Source organism: Halichoerus grypus, chromosome 9, assembly GCF_964656455.1.
Source record: "Halichoerus grypus chromosome 9, mHalGry1.hap1.1, whole genome shotgun sequence".
Classification (NCBI taxonomy): Eukaryota; Metazoa; Chordata; class Mammalia; order Carnivora; family Phocidae; genus Halichoerus; species Halichoerus grypus.
In genome coordinates this window covers 97,341,544-97,361,248 of record NC_135720.1, presented here as the reverse complement: position 1 = coordinate 97,361,248, position 19,705 = coordinate 97,341,544, and the positions used below count along the sequence as shown (strand labels likewise).

Here is a 19,705-nt window from a genome sequence, read left to right as displayed (position 1 = left end):
AGTAAGTTCGAGAACAAGTTTCAGTTTACGGATGGGGGTCACTGGCTACCAGTCCTGGGTCAGAGGCTCCCCACTCTTTTTCAGATGGTTGACCAATAAGGCCAGGGACACTGGGGAATGTGGGTTTTTTTCTTATTCATACAGACAGGACTCTAGGGCCAAAGGGAATCTTGGGGGCCGTTTGGCCCGAGGGTCCAGGACAGAGCCAGGTCTTTGCCTCCCTGGTGGGCCCCCCCCCACCACCACCCCACTTGGCAAACCCAGCCTTCCCACGGCTTGCCCGGGCCCTGGTGCTGCATGGGGTGGGAGCAGCCCAGCCTGTGGTGGATCCCTGGGAAGGTCTGTGTGTCTCAGCCCCCTCAGGGGAAAAAGGATGGGGCCAGGCTAGGTGAGCCTCGAGTATCCTCCAGCTGGGTAGGCCGCAGGTCCAGGGTGGGGAGCCTGCTCTGTCTCCACCTCCAGAGCCACTGCTGCCCACCTGTCTCTTCCCTTTTGTCCCCCACAAGCTTATCTGACAAACAGGGGCTCAGTCTGATACGTGATGCCAGTCTTTCAAGGACGTGATACGAGCAGGAGACAAGACTAATTCCTGCCAGGCAGCGCAGGGAACAAAAACACGCTGAGCCCTGGACAAAGGCGTTCAGCTGAACGAGGCCTGAGAACCATCTGTCTGCGGGGCTTTTACAGCAGCGTGCGTCTCGTCCTACCAGGACCACGAGAACCACGGCCAGGCTCTGGCGGGGGAGGCCCCCGGCCTTTGCATCCCTAGCTACAAAAGGTCGCCCGGCAGCTGGGGGCGATAAAGCCACCGAGGACCACGCGAGCCAGGGATGTGTCCTCGTCACCTCTGAGGACGACAAAACAAACCCTTCTCCTGAAGGGGTCCCTCAGCCTCGCTGATCGAGGGGTGCAAGAACAGGCTCAGGAACGTACAGCTGCCGTGACCCTGCCCACACTGCCTTACAACGTGGCCATGACTTCTTGGGGAGCTATGGCCCAGCTCGAAACCACATCTACCCCGTGGTACTCCTCACCGCCCTCCACCACCACCCGCGCCCCCCGCCCCCGGAGACCAAAGAGTTCTAGAAGAACCAAAACTGGAAGAGCACAGAAACATACAAACGAGTTACAGGACCGAGTGGGTCTCCGTGTCTTACCTTTGAGGTCCGAAGCACAGGGTCGGTTCAAAGCCTGCCTGGTGCTTTTTAGGCAAGGCACTGATAACAGCACTTTTCCGTCTTTACAGGAATCACCTGTGGCTCTCCTTAAACAGCAAGATCTGGGGGCGCCCGAGTGGCTCAGTCCATTAAGCGGCTGACTCTTGTTTTCCACTCAGGTCATGATCTCAGGGGCCTGGGATCGAGCCCCGCATTGGGCTCCATGCTTGGCCGGGAGTCTGCTTGAGATTCTCTCTCTCCCTCTGCCCCTCCCCCTGCTCAAGTGCCAGCACACTCTCTCTCTCTCAAATAAATAAATCTTAAAAAAAAAAGCAAGATCTGACACAGTAGTTGTGTGGTGGGGCCTGGGAGCCTGCATGTCTAAAAACTTCCCAGGTAGGGCGCCTGGGTGGCTCAGTTGGTTAAGCGACTGCCTTCGGCTCAGGTCATGATCCTGGAGTCCCCGGATCGAGTCCCGCATCGGGCTCCCTGCTCTGCAGGGAGTCTGCTCCTCCCTCTGACCCTCCCCCCTCTCATGTGCTCTCTCTCTCATTCTCTCTCTCTCAAATAAATAAATAAAATCTTTAAAAAAAATAAAAAAAATAAAAAAAATAAAAACTTCCCAGGTAATGTGAATGGTGCAGGTCCAAGGACAATTTGAGGGGCAAGCACTTAAGAGGACTCTCGGGGCTTCCTGCAATCAGAAAACACATGGGCTTGAGACCGTGACCATAGCTCTCAATTTTGCAGATGAAAGATGGAGACAACAAATGTTAAACAGTTCACCCAAAACAAGGGAGCAAATTAGCGGCACAACCCAAAACAACCTTATAAATGTTAAGCCCATTTGGGGTCACTTGTTCTAGATCAGATGAAAAGCTAGCAGGCCTTGAGTCATTCGGCAGATTAGTGGCACAACCCAAAACAACCTTGTAAATGCTCAACCTTGTAAAAACCCATCCGGAGTCACCTGCTCTGGATTAGACGGAAGGGTCTGTCTGTGTAAAGAATCTTCTGAGCTTTTACTGTCTGTGTAAAGAATCTTCTTCTGAGCTTTTACATTCTATTTCTGGCCATAACACCAACACGCTGTGGTATTTTAATCAGAAAGAAGACTCGGTGTCTAATGGTAAGGCCAAAAACTGGACATTTTATTCCTTGCCAGATAAGGGTGTGTGGTTGCCAGATAAAACACAAGACGACTGGGGTACCTGGGTCAGTTAAGCGCCCAACTCTTGGTCTCAGCTTAGGTCTTGATCTCAGAGTTGTTGAGTTCAAGCCCAGCCCAGAGTGGAGCCTACTTAAAAAAAAAAAAAAAAAAAAGACCAGTTAAATTTCAGATAGATAAAGAATTTTCTAGTATAACTATGTCCCATGTATAATCTGGGATATACTCATACAAAAAAGAAAAAAGAAAATACTGTTTATCTGAAATTCAGATTTAACTGGCAGTCCTGGATTTCTGTTTGCTAAGTCTGGCAACCCTGACAGGGTAGCAAAATGCGAATAAGGACAGCAGGGATTTGGTAATAAGGAACACTTCCTGCTTCATTGCTGTTGACTTTAAAGAAAAACACAAAGATGAAGCATGACAGGCATTCCATCAGGATGCGCACAACTTATTACTACAAGAGTAATGCCCATCTCTCTGAATGGGGCTTAATCTTCTTAGCCAGCTCATTATAATGAGACAAAATCATACATTTATGGCTGGTATTATGAGTTGAATTGCATCCCTGCAAATTCATCTGTTGAAGTCCTAACCCCCGCCACTTCAGAACGTGACCTTATTTAGAAATAGAAGCGTAGCAGATGCCATGAGTGAAGATGAGGTCACAGTGGGGTAGAGTGGGCCCCTAATCTAATGTGACTGATGTCCTTATAAAAAGGGGAAACGTGGATGCGGAGACTGACATGCACGCAGAGCAAATGCCATATGAAGACAGGCGTTCTGCAGCCACAAGCCAAGGAACCAGAAGCCAGGGCTGAGCCTGCAGAGGGAGCGTGGCCCTGCTGATGCCTTGACCTTGGACTTCTTGCCTCCAGAACTGTGAGACAATGAATCTCTGTTGGTAAGCCACCCAGTTTGTGGCACTTTTGTGACCTTAGCCCTATACACAGATGCAGGGAGCTGGGAGGAGGGAAGAGAGAAGGAGAGAGGCATTTACCATTAGCTATTGTCCGCAGAACTTGAAAACCTCAGCCAAGGAAAGACATGGGGATTCAGAGATGGGAGACCGCTTTCTATGAACACAGCCACTGCTCTACTAAATGTCCAATTTAAGGGACGCCTGGGTGGCTCAGTCGGTTAAGTGTCTGCCTTCAGCTCAGGTCATGATCCCAGGGTCCTGGGGTCGAGTCCAACTTCGGACTCCTTGCTTAGTGGGAGTCTGCTTCTCCCTCTCCCGCTCCCCCTGCTCTTGCGCTCTCTCTTTCTATCTCAGATAAATAAAATCTTTTTAAAATAAATAAATAAATGTCGAATTGAAAAACAAATAAATAAATGTTGAACTGAGCAAGTTACACATAATTTAAAGAAACCTTAGAAACCGGAATTTACCCAGGTTATACAAAAAGGATACGTTCCCAAGCACCCTCAGCCTTAAAGAGACTTGGGAGGAGGGCTCTAAAAATCACAACCTCAACAGACCTGTTATTGTGAACTGCTGTTTTCCCATGAGAAGTTTGCTTTCCTCCCGTACTTACAAACCAAACATGACCGTACCGAGCTGGTGCTTAAGGAGGCCCAACACAAAATTAAGCAGGCCGTTCTGATTTCATTGCTTCTCTTGATTATTTGCTTGTCATATTTCAACTTGCCCCAAATGGCAAGATTTAAGCAAGAGATAGGCTATTTAACAATACTTTATCCTCTCTTTCTAAAGTAACTGAAACCTCCTCATTTCAGTATGGATTATAATGTAAATGTACCTTCACCTTTACCCAGGCCTTCTTCTGGCCTGGAGGAGGATGCCAGGAGCAGAATCCAATAACCCCACCCTAGAAAAATGCCAAACCCAGCTGGCTCCAGTCACACTGGTCTTCGTTTTCAGGCACTAGAACGTGCCAAGATATTTGTTTCTCACTTGAGGCCTTCACACATGCTAATCCCTGTGCCTGGAATGTTCTTTCTCTTGCCTGGACTCTCTCCCTATGCCCCCAACACAACTTATCACACATACTCGGCTCCAATATCAGCTTCTCAGCAACAGCTTCTGTCCTTACTTTTTCATTTTTCTTTATCACACATAAGCTTATCTATTCCCTTCACCACCCCTACCACAACCATAATTTTTTATTATTTACTTGCTTATTATCAATCCCTCCCTAATAAATGGTGAGCTCCAGGAATCAGAAATCAGACGTGTTCTGTGCACCAAAAATAGACACACAGATCAATAGAATAGAAGAGAGAGCCCAGAAATAAACCTACGCTTATATGGTCAATTAATCTATGACAAAGGAGGCAAGAATATACAATGGGGGAAAGACAGTCTCTTCAATAAATGGTGTTGGGAAAACTGGACAGCCACATGCAAAAGAATGAAACTGGACCACTTTCTGACATCACACACACAAATGTGGGACCTAAAACCATAAAAATCCAAAAAGAGAACACAGGCAGTAATTTCTCTGACATGGGCTATATCAACATTTTTCTAGAAATGTCTCCTGAGGCAAGGGAAACAAAAGCAAAAGCAAACTATTGGGACTACACCAAAATAAAAAGCTTCTGCACACCCAAGGAAACAGTCAACAAAACAAAAAGGCAGCCTACAGAATGGGAAAAGATACTTGCAAGTGATCTATCTGGTAAGGGGCTAATATCTAAAATATGTAAAGGACTCCTACAACTCCATGCCAAAAAAAAAAATAATAATAATCTAATTGAAAATGGGTAGAGAACCGGAACAGACATGTTTCCAAAGAAAACATACAGATGGCCAACAGACGCGTGGAAAGTAGCTCAACATCACCAATCATCAGGGAAATGAAAATCAAAACAATGAGAGAATACCTCACACTTGTCAGAATGGCTAGAATCAGACACAAAACTAACAGGTGTTGGTGAGGATGTGGAGAATAGGGAATCCATGTGCACTGCTGGTGGGAGTGTAAATTGGTCCAACCACTGTGGAAAACAGCATGGAGGCTCCTCAAAAAATTAAAAATAGAAATACCATATGACCCAATAATTCTACTACTGGATACTTACCCAAAGAAAGCAAAAACACTCATTCAAAAAGATATATGCATCCCTATGTTCATTACAGCATTATTTATAGTAACCAAGACATGGAAGCAACCAAAGTGTTCATCCATAGATGAATGAATAAGGAAGACGTGGGGCATATGTGTGTGTGTGTGTATAATAGAAAGAGAGAACAGAATATTACACAGCCATAAAAAAAAAAAATGAGATCTTGCCATTTATGACAACAAGGATGGACCTAGAGGGTACCACGTTAAGTGAAATAAATCAGAGAAACACAAATACCATATGATTTCACTTATATGTGAAATCTAAAAAACAAAGCAAATGAATAAACAAAAAGCAGAATCAAGGACTCCTGGGTGGCTCAGTTGGTTAAGCGTCTTGACTCTTGACCCCAACTCAGGTCTTGATCTCAGGGTTGTAAGTTCAAGTCCTGCGTTGGGCTCCACACTAGGCATGGAGCCTACTTAAAAAAAAAAAGAAGAAGAAGAAGAAGAAGAGGAGGATTGGAAGAGGAAGAAGGAAAAAAAAATGAAAAAAGAGCAGAATCAGACCTATAAATACAGAGAACAAACTGTATTGTTCTCTGATGGTTACCTGAAGGGAGAAGGGAAGAGAATGGGCAAAATGGGGGAAGGGGAAGGGGAGACAGGCTTCTAGTTATGGAAAGAAGGGTCACAGGAAGAGAAGCACAGCATAAGGAATGTAGCCCGTGATACGGCAACAGCACCGAATGCTGACAGATGGCAGCTACACTTGCGGTGAGCCTAGCACAAGGTATAAACTTGTCTAATCGCTAAGTTGCACACCTGAAACTAACGTAACATTGTATGTCAACTATATCCAAATAAAAAAATTGAAAAATTAAAATTAAAAATTAAAATTAAAAACTTTAATTCATTTCACTCTCTGCTTGCTTGTTCATGGTTTCCCAGAACTCAGATGTAATTCTTACCTCTTTGCTCATCTACAAATAGGTCATACCCCTCCCAGATTGCTTTTTAATGAAAATTTAAAATAACAATTTCTTTAAAAAAAGAAGAAAAGAAATCAGACATGTTTTGTAAATTAAATTAACACCCAGGGCTTAGAGCACAGGAGGCACACAAACATTCGTCTGGATTGATCAATTAATTAATTATTTAAAACAAACAAATGAGGGGCACCTGGGTGGCTCAGTCGGTTGAGCATCCAACTCTTGATTTCAGCGCAGGTCATGATCTCAGGGTCCTGGGATCGAGTCCCATATTGGGCTCCACGCTCAGCCAGGAGTCTGCTTGAGGATTCTCTCTCTTCCTCTCCCTCTGCCCCTCCCCCTGCCTCTCTCTCTCTCTCAAATAAATAATCTTTAAAACAAAACAAAATAAATGAGAGCATGATATGATCAACAGCGGCAAACCTCTAAATCCTGGTGGGAAGCTCTTTATGCTCAGAGGTTCCAGGTTCAGCCCTGGAGCCAGAAGTCTACCTTCTCATCCCAGCAGGAGATGGACTCTTTGAGGATATCACTTGTCTGCTAATTTCTCTGGGAAAGTTTCAGACTCAGAAATCGACCCTCCACTCGTGATCTGGCTTTACAAATGCAGGCATATCTCATTTTATTGCACTTCGCTTTACTGCACTTTGCAGACACTGCATTTTTTTTACAAATTGAAGGCTTAATGGCCACCCTGTGTCAAGCAAGTGTATCGGGGCCATTTTCCCAACAGCATTTGCTCACTTGCCTCTGTGTCACATTTTGGTAACTCTTAAAATATTTCAAAGGCTTCTGTTATTATTATGTTTGCTGCGGTCATCTGTGATCAGAGATTACAACTCACTGAAAGCTCAGATGATGGTTAGCATTTGTTGGCGATAAACTTTTTACTTAAGGTGCGAATCTGCTTTTTAGACATAATGCTATTGCACGCTTAACAGGCTAGAGTGTAGACACAGCTTTTATATGCATGGGAAAACCAAAAAGTTCATCTGATATGCTTTACTGCACTATTCATTTTACGACAGTGGTCTGGAACCAAACCCACAGTATCTCTGAGGCCCTTCCTATAATAAAAGCATGCCCTGGTCACACGCACATCAGCTGCTGTGGTCCCCAGGACAATAGTTTCTCATGCTAAATTAATAAAGCAGTGTTGGGTTATGACCTGGCTTCCCATATAAATGGACTTCAGGGAGAAATGCAATGAAAATACCAACACAACATTCGATAGCTGGATCTCTCTTTATAAATTAATAAATCGGCATCCTGACACTAAAAAAAAAAAAAAAAAAGCCTCTCCATTTTAAATTTGAAAAAAAAAAACCTTAAAAGCTTAGGAGTTATGGGTCATAAGAATTAGATGACAGAGGGTATTTTGGCAATGCATATAGAAAACCTTTAAAATGTACATAGTACTTGACCCAGAAATTCAAGTAGTAGGAATGTATCCCGAGAAAATAATCAGAAATGCATGTTAAAATTTAGTCCCAAGAATGTTTACTGTAGCACTGTCTACAACAGAAGCTGGAAACTTAAATATCCAATAATATGGGATTGAATAGATAATTTGTGGTAATCTCTATTAAGAAATACTCTGCAGCTGGGGCACCTGGGTGGCTCAGTCGGTTAAGCAACTGCCTACGGCTCAGGTCATGACCCTAGGGTCCTGGGATCGAGTCCTGCATCAGGCTCCTTGCTCAGCAGGGAGCCCGCTTCTCCCTCTCCCACTCCCCTGCCTGTGCTCTCTCTCTCTGTCAAATAAATAAATAAAATCTTTAAAAAAAAAGGAAATGCTCTGCAGCTTTTCAAAATATCTTACTGAATAGAATAATAATTAATGGCATGGGAAGAAGGCTCATCATATACTAAAAGCAAAAATAATGGGTTATGAATCAATACTCATGCACTGCAGTAGTTAGCTGGGTGGTGGTGTCATGTGTGATTTCTATCTTCCTATGTTTATCTGCATTTTATAAATTTCCTCTGAGTGTCATGTATCACACAATGTATATATAAAACCTTTAAAATGTGCATAGTACTTGACCCATTCATGTATTTTGAAAAATGTTTATCTACAAATATAAATTTTAACCAGTCACAAAAAGACAAACACTCTATGATTCCACCTACATAAGCTACCTAGAGTAGTCAAATGAGAGAGGCAGGAAGTAGCACGGGCGGGGGTGGAGTGGGGAGTTACTGTTTAATGAGTACGGAGTTTCAGTGCTGCAAGATGAAGAGAGTTCTAGAGATGGGCAGTGGTGATGGTTGCACAACAGTGTGAATGTGCTTAATGCCCCTGAACTGTGTACACTTAAAAAGGGTTAATATGGTAAATTGTGTGTTGTGTATTTTATCACAATTTTCTTTAAAACAAAACAAAATAAAACAGGAAAAAAAAAAGGGGGCGCCCAGGTGACTCAGTCGGTTAAGCGTCTGACTCTTGATTTTGGCTCAGGTCATGATCTCAGGGTCCTGGGATCGAGCTCCAAGTTGCTGGGCTCTGCGCTCAGCGGGGAGTCTGCTTGAGGATTCTCTCTCCTTCTCCCTCTGCCCCTCCCCCTGCTCGTGCTCGAGTAAATCATCTAAGTACCCCTGGATCTAGAGGTGTCTTAGTTACTAGGATTTTCAAGAGACAGGAGTAGCTCATGTAACACCTGTGTGTCGACTTTACTTCAATTTTAATAAAAGAGCCGAAGGGCAGGAGCAGAGAAGGCAGAATGTGACTTCAGGCCGCATGGCACCGAGCGCCACAACCCACGGTGGCCGCCAGGGCTGGAGCACGCCTCGGGATGAGCAAGTGTTGGCCTTGTTTCCTGACCACCTGCACTGGCCATGGGGGCTCCTGTCTCTCCTCTCCTGAGCATGGAGTTCTCCTCCTCTCTCGCTAGCGCCCCTCAGCTTGACTCTCAGACGAAGGAACTGATTGGGCTGCCCCCGAAGCCCCGTTTCCCCAAGTCTGGCTCCAGGGACTACATCCTCCATAGGCCATGGGGTAAGGGATTTGCCCCCAGAATCCTTCAGCTAGTCACTGGGAGAGTCAGGCAAAGAAGAGACTCTCCCCTCGAAGTCAAGATGATTCCCCTCTGTACCAGTGAAGAACTAGATTCACCAAACAAAAATTCCTCCTTTATTCATCAAGAGGACGCCCAGCGCTTTGCTACTGGAAGAGGGGTGCAGTGCCCGGTTCCTGATGGCGGGGCCTGAGGACCCCGAGAGGGCAGAGCCGCGGGCCGAGGGCTGCGCGTGGCCCGCGGCTCTCTCTCAGCGGTGCTAGGATGTGGGAGGCTGAGCTTCGATCGCTAACACGCTCATGCACGTACACAGGAACAGTAAGTTTTCCGAGGCCTTCAGAGTTGACGGGGCCAGGGCAAGACAGAGACTCGGGCTTTTCTTACCTGCTGTAGGCACGCTAACGTTATACTGAGGTAAAATAAATAGGAAGGCAGTCTTGGCGGTGACCTGTAAAATAAAGGAAAAATGTTCCGATTTAGCTTCTTGGTCACATCAGAAGAAACAAGCGGATCCTGCTACCAGCCCCCAGGGCCCTTCCCTTTGGCATCTCAGACCCACAGACCTGTTCCATTACACACAGTAGAACCTCAGAAGGAGTTAGCACTGTGTGTGTGTGTGTGTGTGTGTGTTTGTTTCCCCGTGTTTCCTGAACGTCATGCCTCCCAATACCTGCACTAAAAACAAACAAGACAGTGCTGGGCACTGGCTGGTATCTAGGCTTGTACTTGCTGCAGATGAAACCAAACAAGCCGAGAGCTCACAAGCTAAGGGCACACACCTGCCTGCCATCCATTCAAGTATTTATTAAGTTAGTCCTAGGCACCCGGCACTGTGGAAGACAGCAGCCGGTAGAAAATGAGGACTCCGACTTCAAGAAGCTTCCACGGGGCGGCGGTCTCCCCAGCACACCAGCCCCCGAAGTCTACACCCGAGCTTCAGAAACCGAGAACCGCAACTGCTAAGTTCACATCCACTGTGCTGGGGGGCCAGACTTAACACCCCACACTACTGGCTTGTTTATTTCGAACGCTGCCTCGAAAATCCTACTTGTGCTGTCCCTAGTCTATGCTTGTCACCTGGCTAACAGCAGCCAAATCAGTACTTGGGCAGTTCGGCCTGCAGGGAAGAGCTGACCAAATGTGGGGATTCAAAGCTTGGACTTAAGGATCGACTGACTACCTGGGTTCAAATGCTGCCTCTGCCGTTGCTAGGTGTGTAAGCTCAGACCCCGAGCCTCAGTCTCCCTGTGCACGAGATCACAAGCTGCTCTGGGTGGCACTGGCCCAGCTGCTAGTGTGGTTAAAGGCTCCCCAGATGTTTCTGATGTGCAGCTGGGGCTCAGAAGCCCCACGCACACCGTTCCGAAGCAGGGGAGGACGCCCCCGGATACACCTCAGCCATAAAGACTTACTGGTTCTCCTCTAAGCAAAAAGGTCTGAAGGCTGTACTGTGGGTGGGGGGGAAACACACTGGGCATAGCCAAAGCAGCGTGGATCCGAGTGGACGACGCACTGCAGACCCTCCCGGGTGGACTCTGAACACACCCAGAAGGAGGGGACTGTTCTCGGCCACTGTCCCCGTCAACAAGCCCCATGTCTCTGCAGCGAGGTTCTCTTTGTACACAGCGATGCATAAGGCTTGGCGTGTATTTGTGCTGTTGTCTGGGACATGTTCTGTCATGCTCGCAGGGAAAAAGTTAAATGAGACTAGGGATAAGAAGGCGCTCTGGAAAACACAAAGCCCTATCCAAATACACAGGTCTTGGGGCGCCTGGGTGGCTCAGTCATTGAGCGTCTCCCTTCGGCTCCGGTCATGATCCCAGGGTCCTGGGATCGAGCCCTGCATCGGGCTCTCTGCTCGGTGGGAAGCCTGCTTCTCCCTCTCCCACTCCCCCTGCTTGTGCTCCCTCTCTCGCTGTGTCTCTCTCTGTCAAATAAATAAATAAAATCTTAAAAAAAAAACCCAAATACACAGGTCTTCCCCGATCTCCACCCCAAAACCTTTCTACTGTGGTCCACAAGACCTTTTTCAGGGGGCTCCCAATCTCCCTTCTAGTCAATTGCTTGTGTTTCAGCCAAACCCCTTTTGGGGGCTTTAGCCCCTCTCACTTTGTATCCTACTTTTGTTACACCCCCCCCACACACACACACACCAAATCCTATTGATCAGAATCTCATTTATCCATCATAACCCAGGTAGCCCCTCCAGGAAGCCTTCCCCAACAGCTCACGGGGGGGATGCCTTCTTCTACTGGAGGTGCCCTCCACCATGCCCCCCATACCACCCTTTCAGTCTCCTCCTTGTAGTTCTCCTCACGTGCCACTCCTTGCACACAGGGACTAACCCAGATGCACATGGGAAGGGCTCAGGAACCACTCAATGGACAAGATGGAAAATCGAAAGCTGAGTCTGGGCTGGCTTGCTTCACTCAGCTGTTCCGTCCCCACTCGTTCACGGGAGCTGCCCCACTGCCATCACTCTGGCCGTCTCCCTGTCACCTCGCTGTCACCCCAGCCTCCTCCTTGACACCATCTGGCTGCTAACCCACCGGAACCCACGCCGTCATGAAGCCCAGCCCCCCCCCCCCCCACTCCAGCCACGGCGGTGCCCCTCCTGAACTCCACTCACAGTGGTCACCCTTGACCCAAGTGCCTGACTCAGTGCTGTCCACCACGACTCCTTCGAGGGTAAGCCTTGTCTTCTCAGGCTGACAGCCCTGCGAGAGAAGACGTGGAAGCCAGAGGGAGTGGGAGAAGGGAAGAGGGAGGAGGAAGGCAAGCAGACAGGCAAGAAGACAGTATTTACCCAACACTGCGCATGTTCTAGGCACAAATCTCCATTCAGTTTCATCCGGGAAACACACCCATCCTTTAAGTTCGTGGGGTGGAGTGGGCCTCCGTGAGGTTTTGGCTGACCAGTATCACAACCCCTCTGTGTTCTTTGCCTTCCTCCCTTCAGCAGCCCGCGTTCATGTCTCCCTCCATATATTTGGTACCAATTCCCGAGCGCTCTTCCTACGCATGCATCCATTTGGAATTTATTTCATTTTATTTTGACATTATAACTCGAGCTGTGTTTATATAACTTGACGCAAGGGATGAAAGAGTGAAAAAAATTTAAAAAGAGCTACACCTTATAAATAACATTTAAATCCCATTTTTAGCTCTGTCAGTGAAACGGTTACTGCAGTACCCTATAGGCCAAGATATAAATCTACTCAATGTACATCAAAGTATTTGAAGTACAGTTAGCTACATGGAAAATGTATAGGTCAACTTTTAAACAAAAGATGTATGAGTCAACATACAAACACCTGGGTATATAATAAAAACTTCCTGACACAGTCTAGTACTTTTCATTAATATTTTTCACAGGGTCACCAATATTTGACACCAAAAGTTCATCTAAATAAAATGGGATCTGATGGTGTATATAAATGTATAGAGTCTGCTACTCTAACTCCTGAAAGAATCATCCCACTTCTTTTTCTTTGAGGAAGATAGACATTTGGTATACGGGCTGTACACGTATTTTTTCCCTAGTCCTGAAGATAGAGTCACCTCTTGTTATTCACATTAGTTCTGTTCAATGAAGTCACTGCGGATGCTGAGTTAGCGGACACGGGACTGTTTCTCCCCGGGGAAATACAGGGTTAGGTACCCACGGTCTCTGGTCACAACATTTCCAACAACCCATCAATATACAACCTTGTTTATGTGCGTTTTTCTTTAAAGATGCGATATTTAATGTATCTTGCTGAAGCATGAACACTGAACCCATAGCCAACAGCACTACAATTCGTGCCTATGGAGGCTTATCTAACACACGCATGTTCTCGGTGAGGCATATCAGAGGCTTCTCATGCTTACGAACAATAGTGCTTCAGCACCCGGGGTGAGAATCATTTTAAACAGCAAAATCAGCAACAAAACACACAAACATGCAAAAAAAAAAAAAAAAAAAAAAGGTGGCACGAAATAGACCACAAAAAGGACACTTGCTTACAACAGGAGAGCTGAAACTAGAAGGCAAAGCATTGTCTTGTTTGACTTCAGCTGGGAACGTGCTCGTGGGGTGACTCAAATTTTCCGCTGCTGTGTGTGTGTCCACAAACGACTGCAGAATCGCCCAGTGCTGATTTTAGAGTTACAAATAAATTTTAGCAAGCAGGAGCATCAGCAGACACAAAATGTGTGAAGGATGAGGCTCAACTGTGTTGGGACAAACCTGACAGCCAGCTCCATGAGGACCAAGATATTTCCTTTTGAAACACCTTTTTGAAGTATAATTTACACACTATAAAATTTACCCATTGTAAGTGTACAGCTTAATGGGGTTTATCTTTACTTACTTTTAAACTCTCCCTTCACTGGAATAGAAGTACTAGGGAAGTGGGGATCTTACTTGTCTTGGTTATCTTCGATCCATAGCCTGAAACAGTGCCTAGGACACAACCAGCACTCGATAAGCACTTGTTAAATGAACACAGTGATTAAATAGAGGAGCCAGGACTGTGCTCAGGTAGCTGACCCTCAGCCTGTCATCTGCCCACATTTATGCTCGTATCCATGTCCTCTCTCCCTGCCTGGGATCCCCAGTGCTGGGCCTGTCGTAGGGTATCTCACAAATACCTATTTGATGAACTAACACTGCAAGCAGCTATAATAGTAACCACAGATGAATGCTTAACAAATGGTTTCTGAACATGATTCTCAGAGAATAGGATCTAGGACTCTGATTAAAGCAAAAACACCAAATTCCAGTATTTTTCCATCCCCAACCCCTGGGTAGCAGCAGGAGAAACCATTCTGGGCCATGCATCCTTCTCTGTCAGCAGCCATGCTCGCTCCCACTTCACTACGTCTCAGCAAGCTGATGTCAGTTTCCTCGTTTTATAGAAGAAGAAGATAAAAGTGGGGCCCAGACGCGCAGACGCGCACAGTGGCCTCCTGAGACCTCACAACTTTATAAGCAGAAAAGGCACATTCAATTTGAGTCTTAACAAATGTGTTCCAAAAACAAACTTAGGATACACACAATATGGCACATAAAACAGAATGGCAACTAATAAAAGAGAAGCAGGAGAGGACCAAAAAATATCTACTGAAGGCAAAGAGGAGTAAGGAATGAAGCTGATCCACAAAAATGCAGTCCAGGAAGTCCTTCTCACTGGCTAAACGTGGCCAGAAATTTGGCTCTATGCTTTCCTGAAGCCATGTGAAGGGGGAAGGCGTGATCTGCTCCTTCATTCACCGTGTTCATTAATTTAAAAAACAAAAAGACTCCTCAAAAAAAGCAGTTCTACTTCTCCAGCATAAAAACCACTTTCCGTGCTTTAGAAGGTCCTTTGGCACCCCAAAACCTCCCTCCATAACCCTCTGCCAACCTCAGAGCAAGGACAAAACAACGACCAGGCCCCCTCCGCAAGTTCTCGTTGGGTTCATAGAGCACACGGGGCTAAGAAACAGGAGCCTATTAAAAATGTCATTCCAATTATTTCCCATCCCTCTAAGGCTGTTTATAGGAAACATTATTGGGTTTAATAGCATTTTAAACGCCAGGCTCAGTGGGTGAAAGGTTAAAAGTGAAAATGTGCTAATAATATACTAATGCAAAGGAAGAACACTAAATTATGAAGGAGGGGCCACATCTCCCTCCCTCCCTCCCTTCACACACACACACACACACACACACACACACACACACACACACACACACACAGAAAGCTGCGCTGAACTTTTTAACTCAAACAGAGCATCAAGCACAAAGGCAGTGACACTGAGCATATGACTGAGTAGTCATAACAAAACTAAAACTGTTCCACACGCCGTACTCTGTTAGGGGCGCATGAAGCTGAGCTCTTGCTTGCAACCAGACCAAAGATGCCAGCAAAATAGCTGCTTCTGGCAAAGCGTACTGGACTTGGATTCCAGGCCCAGTTCTGCTGCAGGGCAGGTGGGTGACCTCAGGCAAAGGTATTTTACCTCGCTGGACCCCGTTTTCTCATCCATTCGTAACAACAACAGTTATGGCAGTTAATATTATCAAGTGCTTAGTCAGCACCTGGCGTGGTCCTAGGTGCTTTACATAAATTATTTCATGGAATGCTCACGACAGCTCTACAGAATAGATACTAAAAATATCCCCTTTTTACAGATAAGGTGGAAAGGATCAGGCCAAGTCAGGTAGAATGGATGATCTGAAAGATCCTCCCCATGCTCAGGTCCAAAAGGCTATCACTTCTGGATCCCACTTACTGTCAAGCCCCGGGAACACAGCCTTACACTGACAACTTGCTGGAGGTCATCCCCAAAGTCCCAACTGTATTACTGCTCCTCCACCTTGTGGGGCCGGGGCCTGGGTATGACCTGTATCTGACAAAGCGAGGAAGCAAGGCCTCTCGAGCTGACCCCCCAGCCAGCCAGCCACAGACCCCAGGCACACCTAGGCTTTCCGAATGCCCCAAACTGTTGTCTCTTCCATGCCAGTTGATATCCGGGCACCAAAGATAAGAGAGAAGAAATGCAATGAAAGCAGACTCGTCGCTTTCCTCTTAGGTAGCATTTCACCCTCAGGTTTGGCTGGTTCTCTTCATTCCTTGGCAGACACAACCACGCGTGGGCACTTGGAAGGGGCTGGGTGGGAGGACCAGCCACTGAGGACAGGACAGGAGTGTGAGGCCTGAGTCACAGAAGCAGCTCTGTTCCATCAGCTGCCGCCCCACGACCACCACTCTCACCTCGGGGCTAGAACACAAAGAGCAGCATGTGGGGAACCCTGACCCCACGAGGGACAGCGAGCTTGGGGTCTCTCCTCCTGAGAAGCACGGGGAGGGCCAAATGAAACGTCCTGGTCCCCCAGCTCAGCCAAATGGGCTCAACTCAGACTTTCCCAAAATTGATTTTGCATCTTGCTGCTGAGGCAGTGGATAGGAAAATTTCAGTCAGACAGGAAAACATTTGAAAGTTACGCCCAATTGGTGGGGAAGATTTTTTTTTTTTTTTTTTAAATAAAGAGTCTTTTAGCCCCTCTTTCCTGGAGCGTTTGTTCCCCGAGGCTCCTGCTTCGGCTGGTCACCTGCACGCACGTTTTTATGACCGGGACTCGATGTACCCAGTTTGCAGCCCCTCGTCACTCAATAAAAGGCAGATACAGCTGAAACAAAGATGCTCTTCACTCCTGCTTTCTGAAAGCCTCCGTTTTGGATGACCAGAAGCTGGCGGGGAGGGCCGGGTGCCTGAAACCAGGAGGCAGAGTTCTGACAGTACCTTTCTGTGTGGTTTTTAGCAACGCCTAGAGATTCTGGTTTTTTCACTTGAAAAACTGCCTTGATAGAAGAATTTAGCAAAGCTACACAAACACACACACGCAGATTCTCGACAAGCCCATGTTCCCAAGGCTGAATAGACTCACCCTTAAGAGTCACGATCACAGTTTTATATTGGATTAAAAAATGACAATGAATGCTTGAGAAAGGTCCATAATCAGAACAGCCATGATAAAATTATATTACCTGCTTTATTATACACATCGGTTCCAAGGTCTAAATTTTATACCGGGATAAACAGGAATTTAGAAAGGGTCACTTACAGAGTTTTTAAAAATCTTTGAAGTTGTGCTTTTTAAAAAGGATGCATCTGAAGATTGAATTTGTCATGCTATCCACCCCCAATTTGGGAAGGTAATTATGTACTGAAAAACAGGAGGTGGCCTAGGGGAAGACTGCTCTTCCCCACGGCCTCTATGTCCACAACTGAATGACCACTTCAAGAAGACTGCATATTTGGGGCGCCTGGGTGGCTCAGTCGTTAAGCGTCTGCCTTCGGCTCAGGTCATGATCCCAGGGTCCTGGGATCGAGCCCCGCATCAGGCTCCGTGCTCGGCAGGAAGCCTGCTTCTCCCTCTCCCACTCCCCCTGCTTGTGTTCCCTCTCTCACTGTCTCTCTCTCTCTCTCTGTCAAATAAATAAATAAAATCTTTAAAAAAAAAAAAAAAAAAAAGAAGACTGCATATTTAAGCAACCTACGCTTGCACAGGTTGAACTTGACCTACGAGGTGCCTTACGGATAGCCTTAAATAACATATACACTTTCTCATGAAATGTATTTCTTCTCTCAAGGCCTTAATATATACACCCTCATCCGCCCCTTCAAAAAAGATCCCTGGATCAATATTTCTAGTATCCTACTTGATTATATACTTCAGTCTCCTCACCACCACCCCCATCCCAATAGCTTTCCCCACATTTGGACAGCATGGCATACTCATAAACCATTCCATGTGGAAGCTGAAAACCAAAGAAAAATAAAGAAGCATGCACACAAAATAATCACTTAGAATACCAATGTTCTTCAGATGCATTTCTCTCGCGCTGCACGGCAGAGCTCAGACGACTGGCTGTGCTGGGGATATTCCTAACACACACACATTGGTCTGAAGGAAGTATTTTTATTTTTTTATTACTTTTATTTTTTAAATTTATTTATTTGACAGAGAGAGACACAGTGAGAGAGGGAATACAAGCAGGGGGAGTGGGAGAGGGAGAAGCAGGCTTCCCGCGGAGCAGGGAGCCCGACGCGGGGCTCGATCCCAGGACCCTGGGTCATGACCTGAGCCGAAGGCAGATGCTTAACAACTGAGCTACCCAGGCGCCCCTGAACGAAATATTTTTAAATGTGACCAAAAGCCACCTGTTCAGATAGACTATAAATATGAGATAAATATATAATTTAAAATCAATTACAAATCAAAACAGGAAAATGAAGAGGTTCTGGAGTGTGGGATTTCAGGTTGCAAGGGAAGACTGGGTCACATTTCAGACTAGACTGCAGAAGAGGGGCCCCTGCCAGGGACAGGGTGTTGTCTCAGCTGCAGTTTTTAACGAAGCTTGAGCTCCATAAAGCAGGACGCACCAAGAGGGGGTAATTCGAATCGTCACAGATGTGTCTGCGACAGCAAGTCACTAATCATTGTCAATCGTCAAGAGTGGGTGCCAGGGAGAATCATCCTCAAGGCACTTATGGCATTTCCTGGTATTTGGGGAAATGAAAGGATTATCCAGCGGCTCCAATGCGCACGGGTAGCCGGACCAGGGGGGCCCAGGTGTATCTGCCTTCACCTGCTTGTTTACACTCACGGAAGGAAAGACAAGGCAGACAGTGACCCATCTGCGGCAACCATTTGTAATTATTCTCTACCATCTGGAAAGTTTCCTACTCAAAACAGCAGTGTGCCGCTCCCCATGTTTTGTCTGCAGAGCCAGGCGTGGGGATTAGAGCTTGCTGGAAAAATGAATTGGCAACGTGAACCCATCTCCAGGGGCCATAAACCAGGCCTGCCGGGGGGCTGACGGCTGATTCACCCGGGGAGCCTTCAGATTCCTCTAGTCATTTGGGTCGGGGCACCGAAAGAGAGGCCCCGACTCAGCATGTCCACCTCTGCCCATATTTAAACTGAGCGAACCTGGGCTAGAAGGCAAATGAGTTTTTAAAAATAAGCCATTCTGTAGAAATTTTAGATGTGTGATCTCTGCTGTCCCAGTTTCTGCACACCCCGACTCCACTGCGGGTGAAAGGGATTATTAGGTGATGGGTCCCAGAGAATGGGCCACCGCGGTACCATTCTAACACCAGTAAGAACCATCCTCTTCCACACAGGGCAAGGAATGGAGGTCAGGCCAGGGAGCCCCCCCCATGTGCCTCTTGATTCTGCATCAGCCTTTACTTCCTACCATTCTCTGTGTCACAACAATGCCTCTTGCTCCTATGGGACATGAATTATAACCCCATTCTGGGCTGGCATCCAGCCTGTCTTGCAGGAGTCCACAAAGACCCGTCAAGGACCACCTGAATGAGAGCACCTGATGAACAGAACTTAATGATGATGATTTGATTCAAGTGGATTAAATCAAGGCCAAGAAGGTTAATGAAAAACATCTAGCCCTCAAATATCCCTATTTGTCAGCAAATAATATTCACAGGGGATATTCCAAATCATCTTCAAAGTGGAGAAGGAAAATAACAACATAAATGGCAAGAGTTCCCAGAGAAACGTGCTACAGATAAACAGAAAATACAAATCTCACCCCAAAGGCAGGGCCTGAGGTAAATACTACCCACACTGTGCCACCAACCAATCCCTCCATACCCCTAAACCTAATAAAATCTGGGCAAATGTCAGTATTTAGGTATAATGCCATATTCCAAGATCTCTCCCTCTCCGTCTCCTCCTACCTCCCATCCCCCTACCCCAAAGACATAGCTATATACATTACTTCAGAACTCATTTTACTAATAGAAAGTAGTATTTTAGGTGCAACTGCGGGGTGCAGTCAGTTGG

General features: G+C 46.4%; 1 protein-coding gene across 1 annotated transcript in view; it reads right to left on the bottom strand.

The window, feature by feature from the left end:
• Positions 1 to 19,705, bottom strand: part of TRAM2 (translocation associated membrane protein 2) — an 82,713-nt gene that overhangs the window by 30,254 nt on the left and 32,754 nt on the right. Inside the window, exon 2 of the mRNA XM_078055244.1 lies at positions 9,751 to 9,814. Within this exon, the coding sequence (XP_077911370.1) occupies positions 9,751 to 9,814 (64 nt within the window). The remainder of the gene's footprint in view (positions 1 to 9,750; positions 9,815 to 19,705) is intronic.